This window comes from Camelus ferus, chromosome 12 (assembly GCF_009834535.1).
Source record: "Camelus ferus isolate YT-003-E chromosome 12, BCGSAC_Cfer_1.0, whole genome shotgun sequence".
In the NCBI taxonomy this organism is placed as follows: domain Eukaryota; kingdom Metazoa; phylum Chordata; class Mammalia; order Artiodactyla; family Camelidae; genus Camelus; species Camelus ferus.
This window is the reverse complement of record NC_045707.1, coordinates 6497828-6510524: the sequence shown is the minus strand read 5'-3', so window position 1 is coordinate 6510524 and position 12697 is coordinate 6497828. Positions and strand designations below refer to the sequence as shown.

The 12697-nt window shown below is 49.6% G+C and overlaps 1 protein-coding gene across 2 annotated transcripts in view; it reads right to left on the bottom strand.

Annotated features, from left to right (window-relative positions):
* The window catches only part of SREBF2 (sterol regulatory element binding transcription factor 2), a 54735-nt gene that overhangs the window by 14653 nt on the left and 27385 nt on the right, over nucleotides 1-12697 (bottom strand). For both annotated transcript variants that reach the window (XM_032492333.1, XM_032492332.1), the window contains exons 6-11: nucleotides 12512-12626; nucleotides 12135-12316; nucleotides 8237-8429; nucleotides 7549-7730; nucleotides 5096-5372; nucleotides 2293-2462 (exon numbers count right to left, since the gene is read on the bottom strand). In XM_032492333.1, the coding sequence (XP_032348224.1) occupies nucleotides 2293-2462; nucleotides 5096-5372; nucleotides 7549-7730; nucleotides 8237-8429; nucleotides 12135-12316; nucleotides 12512-12626 (1119 nt within the window). The remainder of the gene's footprint in view (nucleotides 1-2292; nucleotides 2463-5095; nucleotides 5373-7548; nucleotides 7731-8236; nucleotides 8430-12134; nucleotides 12317-12511; nucleotides 12627-12697) is intronic.

Here is a 12697-nt window from a genome sequence, read left to right as displayed (position 1 = left end):
AGTGGTCTGAATTAATAAGAAATTTAAATCCTAGCATAGTCACCCACAGGATGGCTTCTAGAAGGGAAATGAGAAAATAACTTTCCGTTGCTCTTTTAATTTTCTTGGCATTATCACCCTATGATCATTTTTGTAAATTTCATAGACACCAGAATTCACTTGAGCTGGGGCCTAGGAGCCGCCTTCCTGATAACTCACCTGCTAACTGCTGAACTGAGCAGCTGTGGCAGGAGACTCAGAACTGTCTGATCCCGAGGGCCACCCTGTACCCCTGGGCCGGTTCCAACTCCAGGTTAAGTCCTCCCATGCCAGTCTGACCCTGTGGTTCTCAAACTGTCTTCCAAGGCACCCCAAAGCACCACAGTGAACTCCCAAGGGTGCAACTGGATGTTACATTTTGGGAAATACAGCATTGCTCAGCATGAGTCAGACACCACACAAACTGCACACTGAGAATGAACGCCATCTAGCAGTGCTGTTCATGATCATCACAACCAGGAAGCAACTCAAAGGTTCACTTATAAGCATCAAGTCATTCAGTGGAATACATAAAGCAAGGAGAGGGGCAACCTGTAACTACATGCAACAGCCTTATGAACCTTACACGACACTGAGCGCAAGTGGCCAGGCGTACACAGACGTGCTGTACGACTCTCCTTATGTAAAGTTTACTGCGGCAAAACATCGGAGGTCATCGGGAGGCTGAATATACCGGCTGGAGGGCTTGAGGGGAGGGGCAGTGTATCGACTGCAAGGGGGCCCAAGGGAGGCTTCTGGGGTCTTGGTCATTTCTTGATCTGTCTGGTGGTTATAAGGGTGTGTTTATTTTGTAAAGTCACCGACCTGTGTATTTATAGTTTGTGTACTTTTCTACATGTATATTGTGCTTCAATAAAAAGTTTACAGGAACAACAAACAGCAGATAGATTAAACTACGGTGACAGAATTGAGAATAATGGTTACCTCTGTGGGGGAGAGCGTGGGTGAAGGCCTGGGAAGGCTTCCGGCGGACAGTGGGAGCGTTCTACTTCTGGATCTGGGTGGTTGTTACGTGGGAAAGTTCACTTTGTGAAAATTCATCAAGCTGTTAAAATGTGTGCGTTTTTCTCTATGTATGTTGTATTTTGATCTAATTAATGCCTTCAAAATACTTTTTAGGGGCAGAAAAGTGACAGATGTGATGACACTGGCGCAGAGCAGTAGGACAAACAAACGGAACACGGGAGCAGCCTGACCAACGCCTCCTGCTCTCAGCCTGGACTCACTTTGCCCAGAAAGCACACCTTGACTACCCTTAAGGGGTCAGGAGCCCCATCCTCACGCTCATCCTACTGCCCCGAAGGCCCGGTCCTTGTCCGGATTCCCTGCCCGACTCCGTGCTCCCCCTGGGCAGGGCAAATGTCACTGCTCACCGCTTCATTTCCTCTGGGAAGTGCCTGACCCAGCACAGGGACTCAGTAATATCTGCTGAATGAACGTCTTATCCAGGGTTTCAGAAACAGGGCTGAGACACAGAAAGTACACTGGGCTCTACCCTGGCCTTTGTCACCTAGATTATGGTGACACACTTCAAGAAACATTATCAGTGTCACCACAGGGCATGTAATTGCTCATTCTCAGCTCTCAGTGCTAAGAAGGAAACGAACGGGGAGATGTGGTCATTCTACTCTGAACACAGCTGATGTATTTGGCAGCCTACCCAAAGCAGGCGCTGAACAGAACATGCCTGTGTCTGCTGGAGTAAAAGAGAGCCTGAGGTCAGCAGATGCTGTGAACTAGTTGGTAACAAGGACTGAATTACCCAACCGTGAGCTCCTGAGGCTGGCCCTGGGCCAGGCACACTGGAGGCACCTGTAACCCCAGTTCCCACCCAGGGTGGTCTGACCTGAGCTCCTTGCAAGACATACACTGTTTTCCATTTCTGGGCCCACAGTGCCACGATCAACACAAGGTACAAAATAAAATACCTTTGGAGTGAATAAAAGAAGGAGACACAACCCGAAGATTCCAAGAAGAGTCACACATTAACTCCTGAGTACAGCTCACTCTGTACCACTGACTCCATCTTCTTACGCCAAGGGCACTAGAATACCTTGCTTATGCTTGTAAGGGCCATAAGGGAGGAATTTCAGTCTGTTTTGTTCACTCCCGTAAGTATTTGTGGCATGAAGGTCTACCCCTCCAGGTGGTCAGCCCCCAAGGGCAAGGCCCACATCAGTTTTTGCATCATGGATCAAGCTGGCTGGGAAGGGCACCCAGTGAAGGTTCACAGAGGGAACTGAGGACACTCACCGCCAGGAAGCCCAGCCGGCCTCCGCACCGCGTCTGCAGCCCCATGGCGGCGGTGAGGTGGATCTCAACCAGCGTGCTTGGCGGGATCTTCTCCTCGGCACACTCGGCCAGGTTCACAGCGCACAGAGCCATGTGTACATCGGAACAGGCGGATCCCGCAGGAAGCTTGCCTGTGGTGGCAGAAGTGGACAACTAACGCTGACAGATTCCCTCAACCCAAGCTTCTTCCTGCTTTCTTGAGCACAATCAGAGCAACAGCAGAACTGCAGAAGAAAGTATGTGAACTCTGTGACCTGACAGTCCCAGACAGGGTGCCAGGCTCTGCGATGTAGTAGCTGTGTGCTCCTTTATACCTCACAGGTTGTTAGGGACAAAAGAAAATGCACATCAAGCCCCTGGCAAATAGCCCCAGCCCTGTGCACATGGGGGTGGTTATCACTGCAGGTCAATGGACATGACTCAGAGGCGCGCACTGCAACATTTTCCAAAATGGTGTCAACAGCATGGCCACATCCTGCTAATACAGTTTAACGTCACAAGAGAGGAACTAACAGAAAAAAACTGATGTGAATTTATTTTCATTCAACAAGACCCCACAATATATAAGCACAGACCCTTTTGAGGGAGGGAAGTAACAAAACTGAGTGATGTCGGCCGGACACATGTTGGGTGAGGGGGTGAAGGCCCAGAGAGGCCTCACCATCTGTGAGGGCTGCACAGCTCACCTCTGGTGACCTGAAGTCAGGGGCCAAAGTGCCCTTGCTCAGGAACGGCTGCCCATCGAGCCTCTGAGGCTTTCACACTGCTGCTTGCTTTGGTCCTCACTACAGGGCCGGGAGGTGGCCAGGGCACCCTCCCTCACTCTGCTGATGGGCAGTCCCCTCACTCTGCTGGAGGGCGGAGACTGAGCCTATGGATGGCTCCATGTCATAGGTCCAGAAGGAGGCCCAGCCAGGCCTCCCGCTCCTTGCCCCCCAGCCTCTGGTCTTTTGTCAACCCCCAGATCTCATTCTGCACAGATGTTAGGTGTCAGTTTCCCTCGGAAGCACCACCAAGCTTTCTCCTTTAGTGGGAGGGAGGGCAGGGTGGGGACCATGTTGTAGTCACCTCTGTCCTCTCAGTGCCTTGCTCAGGGCCAGGCCCACACAGTGCCCAGTGAACGGGGGGGAAGGGTGATGTGAACCACCCCAGCTGAAATTCTCCTGAACCTGAAGCAGCCTCCTGATCAGAGACCAGGGATGGAGCTTGTTTACCCTCCACAGACACACTGATGGGACAGGGAAGCAGGGAGATCTGCAGGCAGGGCCCCTCTGCTGGAACTCTACCAAGACCCCACGTGTTCAATCCCCACAGCTGGCCCCAGTGTCTCTTCTCCCATCCGCTCCTCCACCCCTGGGGCCTGGTACTGCCCCACCTCTGATCTCAAGGTCCCTCAGCCTCCAGGGCCTTCTGTCACCTTCTGGTTACATCGTCCCACTGCTGCTTTCTGGTCCTCATCTTACCAGCCTCTTTTCTCAAATCCTCTCTGACTTTGCTCCCCCTATACCAAGCCTCTTGTCTTCTCCTGACCCTCCATCTGCTCCCCCTCAGGCAGCCTCCCCCTGACTGCCTGTCCTTGGCCTGCCCTTTCTGTGAGGGTCTTCTTCTGGATGCCCTCAAGGGGCCCTTTCACCATAAGCCTCTCATCAGCTCCCCTAGTCTTCATTCTCTCCTGCAGGCCAAACCCAGCTCCTTTCCTTGGACTACAGATCCAGCAGGGCCCCCCGCCACTGAATATTTCCCCTCGGTGTCTCACGGGCAAGTGTCCCAAGTGGAACTTCTCACCTCCTCCCTGGAAAACTGCTCTTCCTCCTGTTCTCCTCACCTTTGTTGGTGGTGACACTTGTTCACCCAAACTCTCGAGCAAGAAACCAGGGAACCATCTTACTGGCTCCTTTCCTCACCCTTCACATCCAATGAGTCCCCAGGCCCTGTCGGTCCCACCTTCTGTCTGCCTACCCTCTTGGCACCTGCCTTAGCTCCTACCTGGCCTCCCTGAAGCTAAGTCTCAGTCCTCTCGATCCACTCTGCCTGCCGTCAGGGTGAACCTTCTCAACCTCAGAAGCACGGATCTGATGACGTCCTCTCCACCATGCTGCCTCCATCACTCTCCCCGTGCGCAGCCCACTTGAGGACTACTGACGTCTTAAGAGTCACCCAGGTGGGGCTCCTCCTGCAGAACATCCCTCTGCCTGGAAGGCACATTCGCTTCTGCAGAGCTGGTGAACGCTACTCATCCTTCCATGCCAAGCCAGGACTTTCCAGAAAGCCCTTCCTGAAGCCCTCCCCAACAAGGACCCCTTCCCTCCCAACTGAGACTCAATCCTTCTGCTACCTCTGCCTCGCTGAACTGTAATTCACTTGCTGATCTGTCTGCTTCTCTATTGGAGCAGGAGTTTGTTGAAGGAAATAAACAATCATATTTCATTGAATCTAAGATGCCATCAATTTTAAGTTTCACCATTAATTTAAGTACCACCAAGGGAGAAACACTGCCAACTCAACCATGACATTCATTGTGTAGAAGACACAGCCAAGTGCAGAGATGTTAACATGAAAAAATGTATGTCTTAAATTGACGGACTACAGAAATGAATCATCTTTACAGCCATGGCTGTGGGTGGAAGGTTTGTCTACCCATCCTAAAAGAGCAGTGTAAAGCAGACCTCTTTCAACTGGAGCAGTAAATTAGCGAAGCAAGCCCGGGTGGAGACATGGCACGAGACACTTGGAGGCAACCCAGGCAGTGGTGGCCACCCCTCACCTGTGATGTGCAGCTGGTGCAGCCTGTGATAGGCCAGGGCTGCATCCCGGGCGCTGGTCTTCGCTTCATCCTCGAAGCCTGCCGCGGTGGCCGGGGTGGCCCGCCGATGCTGGAAGACCTTCTTGAGCAGCCAGCGCACCAGACGCAGCTTCTGCAGGCTGTAGCGGATCACGTTCCAGGAGAGGCTGCAGGCCAGGTCCAGGCGGGAGGTGGGCAGGGCCCGGCCCAGCACTGACAGGCAGGTCTGCAGGTTGGCAGCGGCAGCCGCAAAATCCCCCTGGCAAGTGGCAAGAAGGTGTAATATTCGCTTGCCTTGCTGTGGCCTTTTTGTTTTGCTTCAATACAAACTCTTACTTTCTCTTCACCCCTCCAGGTTATCAGACTATAATACATGCTCACTGAAGAAAATCTGGGAAAATGCAGAAAGCTACAAAACGTGAAAAGAAAATCACCTGCAATCTTATCCCTCAGAAAGAAGGACTGCCGACATTTTGATATATTTCCTCCCAGTCTTTTCACTAAATTGGGATTGTTCTGTGTTCTATCTTTGAGCAAATGGCATTCAGAATTTCCCACAGCAGCTTTTATACATTAGCTGTAACATGGACTTAGATGACGAACCGTGTGATCTTTTGGGCTTCCAGGTTCTCAAAGTGTGCTCCCTGGAGACCAGTGGCATCAGCCCCTGGGAGCTTGTTAGAAATGCAAATTCTGAGTGTCTCACCCCTCCCCTCCCCTGACCTACTGAATCAGAACCACAGGGGTCGGGCCCTGCAGGTGATCCTGATGTCTGAAGTTCAAGAGCCATGGTTTTCAGCAAATACACAGCTAAACTGCTCTAACCAAGGATCTGGATGAACAACTCTCTGCCACTGGAGAAGGTCTAATGGAGATACTACTGCCCTGTATTGAAGACCCTTCTCATTATTAGAGGCTACACGGTCTTGAGAAACTGAAGCGAACAATCTTCTCCTTTCCCCTGTCCTGCAGTGGGTGTGCTCCCTGCACATTCCTGCCTGCACCATTACAGAAAAGGGCCTCACTACAAAGGAAAGTGAAGACAATGCTCTGAGAATGACACTCTCTAAAGCAGCGGTGCCGTATTTCCAGCCAGGAGAAGCACCTTTGTTTACAGATTCTGAAGGAGGTGGGTTGCACCCTGCGTCCCCTGGCTCCTTGTCTCCGTCTTTCCCACGAAGGTTGGCTGCTTCCAAGGCTCAGGCTTTGCCTTTTACCTCTTCCAACTCACCAACCCAAGCACTGTCTCCCCAAGCACCATCTCCCAGCAGACGCACATCTTCCAACACACTCTGTCCCGACCTGCCTCAGCCCCCGCAGCCTGCCTCCTGGTCGAGAACTTCTTCCTACCGGGTCCTATTACCGTACTTCCAAGCAACACGGTTAGACAGAGCCCACCATGGCTTCCAGCCTCCCCCATCTTTGAGTCACTGTCATTGTCACTGTCACTTTCCCTCCATATCACATCTGAAATATTTCTTCAGTTCATCTTTTCTTTCAATTCCAGGTCTTTGCCACCTCTCACCCGGTCAATTCTGAGTCCCCTTACTTGCTCCCGTGCGTTTTGTGTTTCCCTCCCCTAACCCACCCTTCACACAGCCATCCAGAATGACATTCGTAAAACACAGACCTGAACCTGCCTCTAGGGTATACACCTTGGGATGCTTTTCTCAGGAACAGGGTCCTGTTTAAGGGGCAGGCCCCCAGCAAGCACATCTATATTCCAGTAGAGGAGACGCAGCCACGGACACAGCTGGCAGTTCCACTGACAGGCTGGTCGGCCAGATTCTGCCTTGTGGGCACCGCAGCCTGCAGGAGGGGCGGGCAGGCCCGCGGCCACCTGCTGCTGCGGGGTGTCCTGGTTCTCGTCCCTCCTGAGACGTGGATGCCAAATCTTCTTGCACTGCTGGGAGGTGCCCCAGAATCCTTCCCATAAACTCTTTTGTTGATTTCAAAAGAAAACTTTCAGCTAATTTTCCTGCTCAAAAACGTTCCTGGTTCTCCAGAGAACTGGGGGGAAAGCCCCAAATCAGTTGCTAGTCAAGCATCTCTCAGCTCAGGCCCGAGCTGCACCACAGCCTTAGCTCTCATCCCCAACATGCCCTCCACTCGACACCCATCAACTTGCCAGTCCCCAAGCAGCCCACCTACTCATGCCCTCCTCTCTGCCTGCAGGGTCCTTCCGGCCCCTGACCACTCTGCTCACGCCCCGGATTCCTTCAGTCAACACTCGTCTCTTCTGCCCCAAACTCTCACAGCACTTCAGCCCTCTCCTGTCACATTACAGAGCCCCTGTGTCCCTGGAACTATTTCCACAGAGGCGCCCTCTCCTCTGCCGCCCCTGGGGTATCTCTATACACGGGGTCTTGGATACAAGTGGCTGAGCTGCGGGCCAAGCCCGGGGGAGGAAGGGGAAAGGCGGCAGCAGAACCCACCCTGGCGAGGTCCAGGTCTGCCTGCTTCCGGTGCCTCCAGAAGGTGACTGAGGAGCGCGAATGTGGCCGGATCACTGGCTCCCCGTGGACCAGCAGTTTCACAAAGACGCTCAGGACGATCACACCATTCACCAGCCACAGGAGCAGCGTTGGCATCATCCAGTCAAACCAGCCCCCAGAACCTAGGGAGGAGCGTCTCCGCTGAGCCCAGGAGGGAGGGCCTCCCAACGCAGCCCTGGGCGACGGCAGGGCACCTGACTGACACAGCCCTGTGACAGCAGCACTGTGATCGCAAAGAGCCTCCTACCTCACTTTCCGAAGAAAGGGCGGACGTGAAGGTGGCTTCATCTAAGTGCTTAGGGTAGAAGTAATACACACACCCTAATCCACACTATAGGCAAATCTGGGATACCACAACCTCCTCCAAACACAACACCCCCAAGCCCCTCTCAGTTACAGCAGTGCAGGATGCTGATTTGTTTTGCTCTTTCTGACTGAGCTTGGGTTTGCCCTGTTACTTCCCAAATGTGACTTATGCCAGTCCCATCAGAAGCAAGCAGGTGGGGGCCCACTACAAAGGCCCTCCAGGACCTGGTGGACAAGCTGAGGGACCACACACAGGGCCCTTCCCCGGCCACAGCAGACCACCCAGCCCGGGGGGGGACGACACAAGGGGCCCTCCACCTACCTGACTCGAGCGACAGCATGCTGCGGCTGGAGCCTGCATGTGGGTGCTGGTCCAAGTCGTGGGCCCCTCCCCACTGCAGCAGGGCAGTCAGGGGGTTAAAGGAGAGGCACAGGAAGGTGAGGACGCACAGCAGGATGCGCGAGCGGTCCACCATGCCCAGCGCTACTGGGGGAGAGTCTGGCTCATCTTTGACCTTCAAAACAGGGAGCCGCGAGGTGAGGATGAATACTGCGTAGGTCTTGGCAGCATTTTACTTGTATATACATCAGAGTCAGACCGTGAAATTTAAATCCAAGACTACCAAGCTGGAGGGGAATAAAGCCAGGCGGGAACTAAGAAGCCCACGACACTCCCACTGCTGCTCAGACACCGGGGCTCTGGCCCTCCTGCCACTGGGAGAACACGTTCTCAAGACCAAAGGTAGATGAGCTTGGCTTTTAAAACACAGCTCATCACTAAAGAGAGCACTGCGTGATTCTGTTCCTGTGTAATTTCACAACAGACAAGCTAATCTAAGGTGACAGAAAGCAGACCAGAAGTTGTCTGAGGCTGGATAGGGCTGTGTGAACTTCCTGCAAAGGTACGTTCATGGCAGATAAAAACGTTCTATATCATTTTTTTAACTAGAAGAGATTCATTTAATGTTATTTTTAATTGAAATATAACTGATCTACAACACTGTGTTGGTTCCAAGTGTATGGCACAGTGACTCGATATTTTTATACACTGCAGATCTCCATGATACATTGAGTCTGTCACCATACAAAGTTCCTACAGAACCACTGACTAGATTCCCCTGTTGTGTATTTCATCCCTGCGACTCATTTATTTTGTAATTGGAAGTCTGTACCTCTTAATTTACCTCACCTGTTTCACTCACCCTCCTGACCCCCTCCTCTCTGGCAGCCACCCATTTGTTCCCCGTATCTGTCTGTTTCTGTTTTGGTGTATTTGTTCGTTTGTTTTTTTTTATATTTCACATATAAGTGAAATCATACGTTATTTGTCTTTGTCTGACTCACTTCACTTAGCATAATATGCTCTAGGTCCATCCTGGTTGTTGCAAATAGCAAGATTTCATTCTTTTTTTACGGTTAATATTTCACTGCATATATACACCATATCTTCTTCATCCATTCATGTGTTTATGGGCACTTAGGTTGCTTCCTTATCTTTGCTGTTACAAATAATGCTGCATTGAACCTAGGGGTGTATATATCTCTTCGAGTAAGTGTTTTTGTTTTCTTCAGATAAATACCCAGAGGTGTAATTGCTGGCCTGTATGGTGGTTCTATTTTTAATTTGAGACATCTCCATACTGTTTCCCATAATGGCTGGACCAATTTATATTCCCACGAATAGTGCACTAGGGTTCCCTTTTCTCCACATCCTCACTAACACTTGCTATGTGTTGCCTTTTTGATCAAAGCCATTCTGACAAGTGTGAGGTGGTATCTCTTTGTGGGTCTGATTTGCGTTTCCCTGACTGGTGACACTGAGCATCTTTTCTGTGCTTGTTGGTCATTTGTATGTCTTCTCTGGAAAAATGCCTATTCATGTCCTCTGCCCACTTTTAAACTGTTGTTTGTTTCTCTGATATCAAGTTGTATGAGTTCTTTGCACATCTTGGATATTAATCCCTTATCAGATATGTTGTTTGCAAATATTTTCTTCCATTCAGTAGGCGGCCTTGTTTTGTTAACAGCTTCCTGTGCTATGAAAAAGCTTTCTAGTTTGACGTAGTCCCATTTGTTATTTTTGCTTTTGTTTTCCTTGCCCGAGGAGACATATCCAAAAAAATATTAAGACCGATAACAAAGAACGTACTGCCTATGCTTTCTTCTAGGAATTTAATGGTTTCAAGTCTTAGTCTTCAAGTCATTTTGAGTTTATTTTTGTGTATGGTGTGAGAAAATGGTCCAGCTGATTCTCGTGCGTGTAGCTGTCCCATCTTCCCACTGAAGAAGCTGCCATTTCCTCTTTGCATATTATTGCCTCCTTTGTCATAGGTTAATTGACCATGTAAGTAGGGGTTTATTTCTAGGTTCTCTATTCTGTTCCATTGATCTTTGTGTCTATTTTTGTGCTAGTACCATACTGTTCTGATTACTGTAGTTTGAAATCAGGGAACATGCTACCTCCACCTTTGTTCTTCTTTCTTAAGATTGTTTTGGCTATTTGGGGTCTTTTCTGTTTCCATATAAATTTCAGAATTATTTGCTCTAGTTCTGTGAAAAATGCCATTGGTATTTTGATTGGTATGGTATTGGATGTGCAGACTGCCTTGAGGAGTATGGTCATTTCAAGAATATTAATTCTTCCAGTCCATGAGCACAATATATCTTTCTATCTGTGTCTTCTTCAATTTCTTTCATCAATGTCTTATAGCTTTTTCAAGTACAGGTTTTTTATCTACTTGTTTAGATTTATTCCTTGGTATTTTATTCTTTTTGATGCAACTGTAAATGGGACTGTTTTCTTAAGTTCTCTTTCTGATACTTCGTCATTAGTGTATAGAAAAGTAACAGATTTCTGTACATTAATTTTGTACCCTGCAAATTTACTGAATTTATTTATTAGTTCTAACAGTTTTCTGGTGGTGTCTTTAGGATACTCTATATATAGTCATCAGGTCACCTGCAAACAGTGACACTTCTACTTCTTCTTTTACAATTTGGATTCCTTTTATTTCTTTTTCTTGTCTGACTGCTGTGGCTAGGACTTCCAATTCTAGGCTGAATAGAAGTGGTGAGGGTGGGCATCCTTGTTCCTGATCTTACAAGAAATGCTTTCAGCTTTTTACTCTCTATCTTGATTGTTATGAGAGTTACAAAAATGTATACATTTGTTAAAACTCATCATACTGTATGATACTATAAAATAGGTATATTTTACCACATATAAATTATACCTCAAAGTTGATTAAAGACCATACTTTAGCATGAATCTATCTGCAGGAGCTTGCCTATTCTAAAACCACACATTATTTTGTTTTCTCCCCATTTTACGGAGGGAGAACTGGAGGCAGAGGCCCTGCCTGCCTGGGGAGCCCAGGGAGGGAGGGAGATTGGAACCAGATCTCCCCTGACCCCCAGGGTGTACATCCCACATCCCTCCTTTCCAATATTTTAAAACCATTTGAAAATTCCTTCTGATGATTCAGACACCCAGCTAATTCAATGTCTATGTCATATGGCTTTTTGTTGTCAAACAGAATCACACATAAAATATTTCAAAAACAGAGCTGCCTTAATAAAATTAAGTACATGATACAATAAACGGTCTGATCAAAAACTTACACTAGAAGGGAATTCTGCTTTTGAAGTCAGAAACCGCCAATGTCAAATTACCTTACAAAACCCAGGAGTTTCCACAGGTTCCTAGGAGGGTCATTAGGAGCCTCTCCTAACTAATTTCATTAAAAAACAATTGCCAGGGGCTTCCTTCCCTGATTAAAGGCCCTTGGTAGGAATGTTATCTGTTAGACTGCAAATCATAATCATTTCCCGAAGAGGACCCAGAGGCAGCCTCATCCTAAACCAGCTGATCAGCCTCCCACAGTGGTCTTGCCTGGCTCATTATGGCCAGGGAAGCAATGAGGCGCCGCCAGCAACTGCCGGCTCTCGCGAACACGGCTGTGTGTTCCCGTCCTGGATTTGGCCCTTATTCCTCTCTGATGGGCCCTTTCAGTGAGGACCAGCCAAGCCGGAGGTTGTCTCCCCACAGAGTCAGTTTTCTTTTCCTTTATTCTCTAAGACCTGGCTAATTTCACAAAATTCTTGTTTTTCTCCAGCCCAGGCCCGGACAGCTGGCCTGGACCTCCGCTGTCCCCTCCCCACTATTACCTCGGGGGAGATGGGAGAGAGTCCAGGGTCAGGGGATTTCAAAAGCTCCTTACCTTCGCATCATCTAGTAGAGGGCTTCCTGGCTCAGAGTCGATGGAGTAGGGGGAAAAGCCTGCCTGGGACCCGGAGTCGGAGGCCGGAGGTGACATCAGAAGGACATTCTGGTTGAAGTCATCGATCTTCAGGTCCACATCACTGTCGACCAGGCTGCCCAGGTCAATGCCCTTTAGGAGTTCTGTAAAGAAAACCCCGCCGGCAAGTGGCCTGTATTACAGGCCCCACCGGGGCGGGGTGAGGGATGCACAGCCCCTGCTGCCACTTCACCCCTGCAGGCACTTCACACACGTCAGTGGGCCCTCCCCAGTGCCCAGCACAGGACTTCTCCTATAACCGGAAGCTCTGAAACCCTTTTCTCAATGAGCACACTCACTGTTTTTCTGATTTGCCAGTTTCAACACCATGTTCTCCTGGCGCAGTTTATGATTGACCTGCTGCAAATATTTGATGTAGTCGATGGCCTTCCTCAGAACACCTGACTTGTGCATCTGGGAAGGAAGACAGGTGAAAAACACAGTGGCACCAGACCACCCTGCACAGTGAGGAGAGCAGAAGCCCA